Source organism: Rhinopithecus roxellana, chromosome 11 (genome assembly GCF_007565055.1).
Source record: "Rhinopithecus roxellana isolate Shanxi Qingling chromosome 11, ASM756505v1, whole genome shotgun sequence".
Lineage (NCBI taxonomy): Eukaryota > Metazoa > Chordata > Mammalia > Primates > Cercopithecidae > Rhinopithecus > Rhinopithecus roxellana.
This window is the reverse complement of record NC_044559.1, coordinates 21,203,327-21,216,500: the sequence shown is the minus strand read 5'-3', so window position 1 is coordinate 21,216,500 and position 13,174 is coordinate 21,203,327. Positions and strand designations below refer to the sequence as shown.

General features: G+C 41.3%; 1 protein-coding gene across 1 annotated transcript in view; it reads right to left on the bottom strand.

The window, feature by feature from the left end:
- CFAP43 (cilia and flagella associated protein 43) overlaps nucleotides 1-12,971 on the bottom strand; it is a 118,410-nt gene extending 105,439 nt beyond the window's left edge. The window contains exons 1-3 of the mRNA XM_010356218.2: nucleotides 12,782-12,971; nucleotides 10,814-11,067; nucleotides 5,592-5,688 (exon numbers count right to left, since the gene is read on the bottom strand). Of these exons, the coding sequence (XP_010354520.2) occupies nucleotides 5,592-5,688; nucleotides 10,814-11,067; nucleotides 12,782-12,846 (416 nt within the window). The 5' untranslated portion in view covers nucleotides 12,847-12,971. The remainder of the gene's footprint in view (nucleotides 1-5,591; nucleotides 5,689-10,813; nucleotides 11,068-12,781) is intronic.
- Between the last annotated feature and the right edge of the window lie 203 nt (nucleotides 12,972-13,174).

Genomic DNA, 13,174 nt, shown 5'->3' with positions numbered 1-13,174 from the left:
ATTCCTGCTCATCCTTTAGGTATTGCTATGGGTTGAACTGTGCCTCCCCCAAATTCCCGTTAATATTCTAACCTCCAGCACCTCAGAATGTGACCTTATTTGGAAATATGGTCTTTACAGCGGGTAATCAAGTTAAAATGAAGTCATTAGGATGGGCCCTAATCCAATAAGACTGGTGTTCTTATATAAAGGGAACATTTGGAGATAGACACACACAAGGAGAATGCCATGTGAAAATAAAAGCAGAGATCTGGGTGATGTGTCTGTAAGCCAAGGACTGCCAGCAAACAAGTGAGCAGAAGTTGGTGAGAGGCGTGGGGGCAGATTCTCTCTCACAGCCCTCAGAAGGAACCGACCCTGCTGAGACCTTCATCTCAGAATTCTAGTCTCCAGAACTGGGAGGCAATACATGTACGCTGTTTAAGCCACTCAGTCTGTGGTACTTTGCTATGGTAGGCCTAGCTAATTAATACAAGTATCTGCTTAAACATTACCTCTCCTTCCAGGAAGCCTTCCCTGACCATTCCCCTCCACCGTCAGACTAGGTGAGGTGCCCCTACTACATGTTCCCATTGTGCCTTAGATCAATGAAAGCTATAAAAGAGCTTAGAAACCAAATGAGTTTAAAGCCCACTCAGCAACTCACCAACTATATAAGTTTAGGCAAGTAGCTATAAGAACAACAAAAAAATGAAACTTGGAAAAAAGAAAAATTGTGTTGGCTTGATTTCTCATATCATGCTGGGAGGCATTTTCCAACAAGCCTCCTCGAACAAAAACCAGACTTTGTACCTTGCTTTGCCCCATATCTGACACTCCTGGGGAATGTAACTTTGCTGTCATAGTATATACTGACAGCCCGATGTGATAAAGGCAGGCATGCTTTTACAGGCTAAACTCTAGAACACGTACAATGCTATGATTGTATGCCCTGGTAGAATAGTTAAGGTTAAGGTGCTAAGGTTTTAGAGACCTCTGGAAAGTTCATCATTCATATATTAACCTGGAAATTTTATTTAATCACTCCTTTTTCTAACTCTATTTCTATGTGAGTAAGCATGTGTGTGTGTGTGTGTGTGTGTGTTTTTGAGATGGAGTCTCGCTCTGTCACCCAGGCTGGAGTGCAGTGGCACAATTTCAGCTAACTGCAACCTCCGCCTCCCAGGTTCAAGTGATTCTCCTGCCTCAGCCTCCCGAGTAGCTGAGATTACAGGCACCCACCACCATGTCTGGCTAATTTTTGTATTTTTCATAGAGATGGGGTTTTGCCATGTTGGCCAGGCTGGTCTTGAACTCCTGACCTCAGGTGATCCACCCACCTTGGCCTCCCAGTGTTGGGATTACAGGCGTGAGCCACCGTGCCCAGCTGTGTGTGTGTTCTTTTCAGCACTCAGGAATTGCTATGGTCTGTTTGTGCCTGCCCCCAAATTTATATGTTGAAATCCTAACCCCAGTGGTGATGGTATTGGGGTATTGGGACTTTTGGGGAGTGATCAGGTCAAGGGTGCAGAGCCCTCATGATTGAGATGAGTGTCCTTATAAAAGAGATCTAGCTCATCCCTTCAACGGTGTGAGGACATGGTGGAAATTATCATCCATGAATCAGGAAGCAGGCCCTCACCAGACACTGAAGCTCCTGGTGCCTTGATCTTGGACTTTCTAGCCTCCAGAATTGTGAGAAACATTTCTATTGTTTATGAGCCACTCAGTCCATGGGATCTTGTGACAACTTACTAAGACAGGGACCAGCTTCTTTTGTCTTCCTGCTGGTTCCATTTTTAAGGAGTTACATAAAACCATCTTACATCTAACAATCTGTTTGAAAATTCTGCTTTAACATCTCATCTCTCTGAAGTTTCAGTCTCTTTCTTTAAAATGAGGACCATCATAGATGTCTCATGGGGGTTGTTGTAGGGGTGAGGCAGGGATTAAATGCACTAACCCATTGGAAATCTCAGTGAATGCCTCTCTAATGAAACTGCTGGTGGTGGTACGGCTGGTGTATAGCACATTGTCTTTGCTTATGAAGCCCAGATATCCCAGACCCCACCAGCCTGGGACTACAACCATGAGACCATTTCCCACCTATTTTAGATTCTTTTTCAAAGTTGTTATTTTTAATTACACAAATAATATATGAATCCATTCTGCTCTTTTAAAACATTAGAACATCAGGGTAAAGTCTTTTTAGACCAATTTATTTCCAGGAGTCAAATCATGGTACTTGAGCTCCTCCTGGTCTGAATTCCAGAAGTTCACCTCTTTTGAACTTTTACTAAATTATTTCTGGGAGTCCCCAGGGTCCACAGACTAACTGCTGTCACCAAGTGAGATGCATCCTACTCCCTGTTCATCTTCTAGCTCCCTCGTGTTTAAGCCCACTGCTGGCAAAGCTACTTGGTGAAGAGGACTATTGGGCCTCATCACAGGATTAAATCCCATTCACATTTCTATGCAGCACCCGAGGGTGCCATCAGGGTTGCTCCCAAAGCTTCTGATCTTAGGTTTGCAGAGCAGAGGCTGGAGGAGGGTCTGTCTCCCAGCTCTGTTCATACTCATTCTTGGGCCCCAGAATGAGTATGCTGCCACAGGGCCTCACTGAGAATCTCCTCATGATAGAGCAGTGTCTGGTCCTCCCCACAGCATCTACCCTATCCTCCCCTGCCCTCCTCACTCCTGCCCCCTTGTCTCTCCCCTCTGACTCAAATTTCTTAAACAGAAGTGCACATGAATATTAAGACATGCAAACAAATCTAGGGGAAGGGTTGGGACAGAGAGGAGATACTACCTACCCATAGTCTCAGTCTCACCTCAGCTTATCAAAAATGCCCTACAGAAGGCTCAGATATACCTAAAATGTACCTAAGAAGAGGTACATTTTATATCCAGCAGGAAGCAGGAGATACAAATTTACTGAATGAATTAAATCCAGTGAGCAAACTCAAATGCTTACAGGAGCCAGGAAGTTAATGTAAATGAATGAAATGTACTGAGTATAAACACTTCTAAGATGGGTTGGCAAGCTCTTTCTATAAAGGACCAGACAGTAAATCTTTTTAGCTTTGCAGACCATATATGGGCTCTACTACAACTCAAGTCTGCCATTATAGAGCAAAAGCAGCCATAGATAATATATAAGCAAATGAGCATGTTCCAATAAAACTTTATTTACAAAAACAGGCGGTGGGCCAGATTTGGCCTATGGGCCATTGTTTACCGACCCCTGCTTAAGGTGGTGGGCATCTAGAATGCGTACCCACTTACTAGCCCACACCAGACTGTGACCATGTGGGAATACAGGTCCAGGGTTTCCTGTGTTTGAGAAAGGCTATACAGATAACTTTTTCTCTAAATTTTTCCAGTTTTAAAAATACTTTATGGCCAAAACAAAATACATCGGTGGCCCAGAATTAGCCTAAGAATCATCATCTTTGAAACTCAGACTTAAATAAATATAATATAATAGATACTATTAGGTATGATGCATACTTTTAGTCAATGAATTATTAGAAAAACCATATTTAGGAGATTTTGATATATCCACTTTACAGAGGAAGAAACGAAGGCTCAGCCTTTCTAAGATCACACAGCTAGTAATTTGTGGAGCCAGGATTCAGGTCTAAGTCTGTTACACTAACACATTTGTGCTCATTCCACTTCATTGCTTTTTTAATATTCACAGATTGCATTTAGGAAGGACAACTGGAGCATTCTGCTTTTGGAACTATCAGAATTTATGCACTTGTCATCTCTCCCCAGCTGCTTCCTATCTTGTGTATCCAGAACTGTGAGATGATACATTTCTGTTATTGGAGACACTCAGTTTGTGATATTTTGTTATAGAAGCCCTAGCAAGCTAATACAGTACATCCATCAACAAGTGAATAAAGTATGGTATATCCATATCATGGAATAGAAAGGAATGACTATTGACATATACATGCAGCAACATAAGATAATATACATGCAGCAACATAAGATAATTTCAAAATAACTATGCTGCATGAAAGAAGCCGGACAAAAGAATATACACTGTATGACTCCCTGTATATGAACTACCAGAAAATGCAAACTAGAGTGACAGAAACCACATCACTGACAAAGGCTAATAAGGAAGCTCTGAAGGAACACAAGGAAACTTTTGGGGTGATGGATGAATTTATTTATTTATTTAGAGACAGAGTCTCGCTCTGTCGCCCAGGCTGGAGTGCAGTGGCGCAATCTCGGCTCACTGCAAGCTCCGCCTCCTGCCTCCACGTCATTCTCCTGCCTCAGCCTCCCGAGTAGCTGGGACTACAGGCGCCCACCACCATGCCCGGCTAATTTTTTGTATTTTTAGTAAAGACGGGATTTCACCATGTTAGCCAGGATGGTCTCGCCTCCTGACCTCGTGATTCGCCCGCCTCAGCTTCCCAAAGTGCTGGGATTAAAGGCATGAGCCACTGCGCCTGGCTGATAGATGTATTTATTATCTTGATTATGGTGATGGGTATATACATAAGTCAAAACTTATCAAAGTATTTACTTTATATATGAACAGTTCATTATCTGTTAGCTATACCTCCATAAAGTTGTTTTAAAAAAATTTTATGGCCGGGCACGGTGGCTCATGCCTGTAATCCCAGCACTTTGGGAGGCAAAGGTGGGTGGATCACCTGAGGTCAGGAGGTCAAGACCAGCCTGGCCAAAACGGTGAAACCCATCTCTACAAAAATACAAAAAATTAGCCAGGCATGATGGCTGGTACCTGTAATCCCAGCTACTCGGGAGGCTGAGGCAGGAGAATTGTTTGAACCTGGGAGGCGGAGGTTGCAGTGAGCTGAGATCGCGCCACTGCACTCCAGCCTGGGCAACAGAGCAAGACTCCGTCTCAAAAAAAAAAAAAAAAAAAAAAAAAAAAAAAATTACATAGACTAAATGTGGCTCCCTGAATCTAGGTACTTACATTTTTGTATAAGAAATGTTGGTATGTCATCCTTTAGTCATTTCTGGAATATTCTGTACTTCCCCTTAATAAGAAAAATATCCTCTTGAAGGGGCTTGTATCATGGATAGAAAAGGGAGTACAGCCTTAAAGTTGGCCACATGAAATGATCCAGGAAAGATAAGAAATGTGTCTTAACCACAGGTATTTCCCATACAGCAGGCAAAAGTGGTATCATGTTCCACTCTCTGAAGATATAATTGTTCTAATGTCTCTAACAACAATTAGGTTAAACTGAACTCTAATATAGAGACCATCTCCATTTCAATATTAGCAGGAAACTTGTGAACAACTCCAAGATGCCATTTATTTTTTTAAGTGAAACTTTATGTATTTATAAATATATTCTCTATCTGAGAATATATAAAGCGTGTTAATAAAAGAGAATGACAATAACTAATTTAGTTCTTATATAGTTTTTGCTCTGACTGCCAAATTTTATGCCTAAACATAGCAACTGTATGAAAACTTATGATTGGGATTTTTTTCCTTCATATTTCCTTGTTTCAGATTTTTGATGTCTATTTCCATTGATAAAATCCAGAAAAGTAAGAGGAAAATGTAATGTAACCCAGTAAAAGGAATTCCACATGATGCTGAAACTTACCAAAGGGCCAGTTCAAATTCTGGGAGAGAGGAGTAGCTAGCCAGGTAGGTGCCACAGTAACTGAATGAAAGCAAAGTATAGTCCAGGAGAATGTTGCCTAAAATATAAAATCCATTATCAGGATTTGATTATGTTAAGACCATGTTCAGTTAACTATGGTCTTACAGCTTATTTTCCTTTGCTAATGATTTTCACGTAATTCAAAAGCATTTAACTATTAGAATAAGAAAGATCCTGGCTAATTTCTAAGACCATGAACAGAAAGCTTAGAGCAAAGCTAAGACCCATTTATAAAAGATATTAAAGTGAATTAAGACCATGAGGTTACTATCTCTAGACTTCAGTGCAGAACTGAGCATACTGCACCATGCATGTCTCAGTATGGTTTGAAATGACCCAAGAATCATCTCATAAATATATGAGACATTGTAATTAGAATAGTTATTTAGGCATCTTTAAATATCTTGGGGAGTTGTAATAATTCTAGCTTACTTCCTTATTTCTTTTATCTTAGGCCATATCTGGCCCTTAGCTTAATATCTTCCAGCTTTTGGAACAGCTATAAAAAGTGACCGACTCCTTTGTACCTATAGTTGATTAAAAGCAACATGAATTCCAAAGTCTTAGCAACAACATGTTTTAAAATGCATACCACGGGGAGGCCAAAACAAGAAGAGCCTGTCTCTACTTCCCAGTACAGAGTGGTCTGATTTTCCCTCTTCTTCATCTGCTCGTCAGTGGGGTTCCACAGGTGCAAGCTTTGCCCTCACCTCAAGTCTGTCTTCGTATGTTTATGTCTCTATTGCTTGTTCTGTGGATTTTTAATAGCTGTTTTCTGCTTTTTTTCTCATTCTCATTTTAATTGACCGTAATATAATCCTGAAATTTTGCTTCTGTCATTTATTGAATATATTCAGCATAGTCTAATCAACAAAGAAAAAAGTGTATTTATTGAGAATTCACTACAAAAACTAGTTTTTCTGTAGGAAGAGACCTTAATGATTTTTAAATGCTTGCTAAACAGACGTTTCCCTCCACAATTGAAGATGACCAACTTTAGATGTTCTTTAAATCTTAGAAAATATGGTATTTGAAGAAAATGCCAAAAAAAAAGAGAGAAAAATATATTCTCTACAATCCTACCACCAAAGTTGGTAAATTTATTTCTAGAATTTTCTTCTGTGTTTACTTGAAAAAATACATACATATATATTTTCTTTAAATATAACTTTGCTTTTTATAGCTATACTAGCCATAGATTAAATATTATATATGAGGCTGGGAGAGAGAGCTCACGCCTGAAATCCCAGCACTTTGAGAGGCCAAGGCAGGTGGATCACTGAGGTCAGAAGTTCGAGAGCAGCCTGGCCAACATGGTAAAACCCCGTCTCTACTAAAAATACAAAAATTAGTTGGGCGTGGTGGTGGACACCTGTAATCCCAGCTACTCAGGAGGCTGAGGTTGAAGAATCGCTTGAACCCGGGAGGCAGAGGTTGCAGTGAGCCAAGATTCCACCACTGCACTCCAGCCTGGGTGACAGAGTGAGACTCTGTCTCATAATATGTATGTATACACACACACACACACACACACACACACATATATATGATAATCCATTTTAAATGGAATTGGATTATAGTGTTACCTCAAGTTGACTTTTAATTTACATTATATTGACAATTTTATATTATCTTAACACTTCTTTAAAAGTGTGATTTGTAATGTTTGCATAATACCCCTTTATAGTATATTTTATTTAACTATATCCACAATACTGGAGATGTAGGTTGCTCCAATCTTGTGCTATTATGACAGTGCTTTTTAAACTCTTTTGCATGTAAATCTTTGAACATATTTTTAACCATTTCCTAAAAATTGAATTCATCTTGAAGCGAGTATTCTGAGTCAAATAGAGTAAATATTTACTTCACAGAAAGACTCTATCAATTTATAGTCCCACCTTCAGCAAATAAGAGTGCTACCAGTTTCACTGCATTCTACCTAGCAATTATGATCTTAAAAAAGTTGTGACCTTGATAGGCAGAAAAACAGCATCTTGGTTTAAATTACACTTTTTAAAACAAATCTTGAGACGGAACATTTTTTGATGTCTTTGGTCATTTGTAGTTTAGTGATTTGTCTGGGCTAATTTCTTTTCCATTGTTCTAAGAGGCTGTTTTGTTCTTGTTTCATTAATGCTCTGAAAATATTTGATCCCATTTGTTCAAATATTTTACCCAGTTTATTATTTCCCTTTTAATTTTTCATGGTGTTTTGATGTTAATCAGTTTTAAATATATATACAATCAAATATGTCTGTCTTTTCTAAGTTTTTGTTTTGTGTGAAAAGTTCTTCCCCTTCCTAGAATCACTCCTCTATTCTACCATATTTTCTCCACTCTCTCGCTCTCTCTCTCTCTATATATACATATATATATATATATATATATATATATATATTTTTTTTTTTTTTTGAGACAGAGTTTTGCCATGTTGCCAGCCTGGAGTGCAGTGGCGTGATCTCGGCTCGCTGTAATCTCTGCCTCCAGGGTTCAAGCGATTCTCCCACCTCACCCTCCTGAGTAGCTGGGATTACAGGCACATGCCACCATGCCCAGCTAACGTTTGTATTTTTAGTAAAGACAGGGTTTCACCATGTCGGCCAGGATGGTCTCGATCTCCTGACCTCATGATCTGCCTGCCTTGGAATCCCAAAGTGTTAGGATTACAGGCGGGAGCCACCGTGGCGGCCCGTATTTTCTACTATGTTCAAGTGGATTTGTTATTTATATTGAATGCTCATTTTCATCTGATATAGACCATGAGTATCTAACTTGATACTTTTGTTAAAATATGCATTTTCTTAACACTACTGTTGGATAATCTATCTTTTTTCTTCTTCCTTCTTCTCCTTATTCCTCCCTCCTCCTCCTTTTCTTCTTCCTCCTCCTCTTCCTCCTTCTTTTTGGTGACAGCCTCTTTCTTCATTTACTCAGCTTTTATATACTTCAGATTCTGTCCCAAGTCTTCAACTCTCCCATTGATCTGGTGATCCCTGCACCAATGCCACACTTCTAATAACTATGGCACCATAATATTAAAATGCCTTGCCATCATTCTCTTTCAAATTATTCTCATTCTCTATGTTTTATTTTCCCAGATGAATTTTAGAATCATTTGAGTACTCCTTGCTGTCTAAAACATATGATAAACCTACAAATTACTGTCTATGACAAATCTCAGAAATATATTTATAATAACCAGGCTGTCCATCCAGGAATATATTTCTATACATTTAAATATTTTAAATCAGTGATTTTTGTATTTTCTTCACCTAGGTCACTCACACTTATTTTTTTGAATTATTTCTAAGTACGTGTATCTTCTAATGGGTACTTATTTCTTATTTCTAATGGGTACTTATTTCAAAACCAGCATCTTACTGCGCATTCTTTTGTTAGTCCTAGCAGACTATCGCATTATCCATCATCTCCTTTCCCATAGCTATATTTTTCTTCAGTTTTATATTTTGTTGCATTGGCTAGAACTTCCAGGTTGATATTAAATAACAGTGAAAACAGGTCTGATTAATATTACTGGGAATTCCTTTAGGGTATCATTATTCAGTATGACTCTTGGGTATTGGTTTGAATTAACTTTCAATTGGCTCAAACAGAACTACAGCCAAATAACCAACCTGGGGAAATTTTAAAGACAAAGTGTAGTTATGGTCCAACTAGATAGGTGAATGGGTTATGTTTTAAAAGTTGTCTTAAACTGTTGAGAATGCAAATTTCACCACAAACAAAGTATTATAAATTATAGTGAAGTTCCCTGACTTCACCCAAACACTCATTTGACCCTTAAGACTACAGAGCCAAGTCCAGCCTCAAGCATGAGCTTTCTGCCCATGGGGTGTCAAATGAGGGAATCATTAGCTGGAGGCTCCAGCAGATGTGTAGCAGCTCAGTGTGGGTCAGCTTTATCTAAGAAGGAGTCAGTAGGCCAGGCGCAGTGGCTCACACCTGTAATCCCAGCACTTTGGGAGACGGAGGTGGGTGGATCACTTGAGGCCAGGAGTTCGGGACCAGCCTGGCCAACATGGTAAAACCCCATCCTCTGCCACAAACATTAAAAAAAAAAAAAAAAAAAAGCCAAACACGGTAGTGCAAGCCTGTAATCCCAGCTACCTGGGAGGCTGAGGCAGGAGAATCACTTGAACCCAGGAAGTGGAGGCTGTAGTGAGCCAAGATCATGCCACTCTACTCCAGCCTGAGTGACAGAGCCAGACTCTGTTAAAATAAATAAAATAAAATAAAATAAAATAAACAGTAATAATTCAAATGGTAGGCAACATTGAGCACTTGGCATACATACATATACAACATATTATATAATTTCATCTATCATCATCACCACAGCCTTGACATTAGACACTATCTTTATCCCTATTTCATGGATGAGGAAATTGAGGCTCAGAGACTTGACTTTAGAAGCTATACAAACATCAATTCACCTGGATTTTCAACAAATATTAGGAAAGAAGAAAAATCATTGTTCTGAAAAAGGCAATAGTCTTCCAGCCCAGTGCGTCTCAAAGTTTAATGTGCGTATGAATCACCTGGGCAATTTTGTTAAAATGCAGATTCTGATTGAGTAGATCTGGTGTGGGAGCCAAGTTTCTGCATTTATAACAAGCTTCCCAGGTAGCACCAATGTTGCTGGTAAACAGACCACACTTTGAACAGCAAGGCTTTAGCTAACATAATTAAATCCTCAGTGATCAGCTTGATTCCTTCTTTAAAAATGTGTATTTAAAAAAAAAAAAAACTAGACCAGGCATGGTGGCTCATGTCTGTAATCCCAGCACTTTGGGAGGCCGAGGCAGGCGGATCACTGGGTCAGGAGTTCGAGAACAGCCTGACCAACACAGTGAAACCCCATCTCTACTAAAAATACAAAAATTAGCCGAGGGTGGTGGTGCACACTTGTAATCCCAGCTATTCAGGAGGCTGAGGCAGGAGAATCACTTGAACCTGGGAGGCAGAGGTTGCAGTGAGCCGAGATCGTGCCACTACACTCCAGCCTGGGTGACAGAGCGAGACTCCATCTCAAAAACAAACAAACACTTTTTAAAAAAGAAATCTTCACATAATAGATTTAGTCAAATCTTTAAACAAAATCCTTCAATTAGGGGCAGAGGAAGGGTTCTCCAGAATACCTTTCAATTTGGTCCTTCTGGTCAATCCTGGAAAGCTGTATATGTAGATGAGGGGTTTTAGCTTCCGGTCAGAAAAAGCCACAACTTCATAGGGGATGTTAGTTGCCACGACGCCCACAATTCCATTACTACACTGGAGTACAGTCTTTTTCTTGGTTTCAATATTAATAAATATTACATAATTCCCACAAGGGTAGCAAATGGTGTTGTTGTTGACAAAATGAACATTCTGCTTCGGGAATCCTTGCACCCATCTTTGGGAAAAGATATGTCAACATCAATATAATACATTTCAAATACTTTTTTTTTTTTTTAACAAAGCAAAGGGTCATCAAAATCTTTGAAATATTTCTATTTCCATGTCCTTTCTGCCCCCAGTTTCTAAGATAAAAGAACACACATGCTGGCTGTGAGATCCATTTGAGTCAATGAATTATAGAAATTTAAATGTAGACCTAAAGTCCCATAGGTCTCCCAGGCCTTCTTCAGATAACTTTTTCAGCAAAGGAAACTCTGACCAAACCTGAGAAAGTCTCAGAAGGACTTCTGGGGTCTTGTATTCTTGGAAGACAAAAAGTGAAAATAACAGAGAAAAGAGCTTGATCTCAACACAATGGCATCCTGGGCCATTCTTTTATAATTAGTTTGATTTTTTAAATGAACTTTAAAAAACAACTTTGCATAGGACAACCTGCTTTGTGGTTGTAAGCGGAGTAGGAAAATTGCTTATTTACACAGATGAAGAGTATGTGGCCATTTTTTAGATTTAAAAATACAGATAAATGTAGAAAATAAAAGGAATGAAGTCGACGTTAATGAAAGGCTAGCACACAAAAAGAACATACTCTCAAGTAAGGAGTGCGTGCTAAGTGTATGATAGAAAGGAGAGGAGAGGCCGGGCGCGGTGGCTCAAGCCTGTAATCCCAGCACTTTGGGAGGCGGAGACGAGCGGATCACGAGGTCACAAGATCAAGACCATCCTGGCTAACACGGTGAAACCCCGTCTCTACTAAAAAATACAAAAAAAAAAAAAAAAAAAAAAAAAAAAAAAAAAAAAAACTAGCCGGGCGAGGTGGCGGGCGCCTGTAGTCCCAGCTACTCGGGAGGCTGAGGCAGGAGAATGGCGTGAACCCGGGAGGCGGAGCTTGCAGTGAGCTGAGATCCGGCCACTGCACTCCAGCCTGGGCGACAGAGCGAGACTCCGTCTTAAAAAAACAAAACAAAAAGAAAAAAAAAAAAAGAAAGAAGGAGAGGAGATGAAGGAGATTCTATTATTTTTATTTAAATATTAAAGATACGCTTGAAGATGGTGGAAAAAGCAAGTGAAGGACACTGGTTTGGTGAGAAACCTCGAGACATTAGAGTGTCCAGGACTAGCAGGGGATGCTGTATAGGGTGGAGGTGAGGGCTGGGAGGAACACGCTAGAATGCAGAAAAAAAAAAAAAATACCACCTATATCTGCGCACTGCTTGATGCTTTTCAAAGGCCACTATATATGCAAGTAAGTCCAAAGCTAGTGGATGGGAGATGGATTCAGGGACCTAAGTTTGGGGGAAATCACCAACGGTAGCAACGACGGGATCCCAACCGTCGCCGGGTGGAGGGGGAGGGGGGTGTGATCAGGGGACCCGGATCACTAGCGGGAATCCTGAGCCAGAAGGAAGAGATGAAGGGTGCAGGGGGCGTTGCTGGGTAAGGGAGGCGGGCGGGGGGGGGGGGGGTCAGGGTCGCAGAATAAGGAGTGGGAAAGACAACTGGGGACAGGGTCAAGGAACAAGTGGATGGGGAGCGGACAGGGGAGGTCACACGGGTAGGGAGGCTGCGGGAAGGCAATAGGGGCAGAAGGGAAGGGGTGGAAGCTGCGGGGAAAGCCGCCCTAAGGAACCGGAGGGAGAGGAGGGAGGAGGCGACGTGGGGCAGGAGGTTCCGCGGGACCCAGAGCGGTCGCGGGGCCGTGAACACCGCACCTCACGGACAGGGACGCGCCGCCGGCGGAGTGGGAACCTTCGTCGCGCTCCCGGCCTTGCGCCATGGGTAGTATTTTCCTCAGGCGGGAGCGGGCAGCGCACGCAGCACCCCAGGGCTGGTCGGTTACCTTTCCTCCGCCACCGGGCTGCCGACTGCGACGCCGCCACTGTGTACACCTGTATCCCGGAGACCGTAAGCCCCGCGCCCATTGGTTCTGCGCTTTGGCCCGCTCCCTCCTGGGCCGAGCAGACTGGTGGAAGGTCCGCCGCTCTCGACCAATGGGTGAGCGGCAAGCCAAGCGAGGGGTGGGCCCCTCCGAGTGTGGGCTGGAAAGGCCCAGGTCCGGGCCAATAATTGCAAGTAAGACTCATGCGTACAATCTCCGCGTTTTC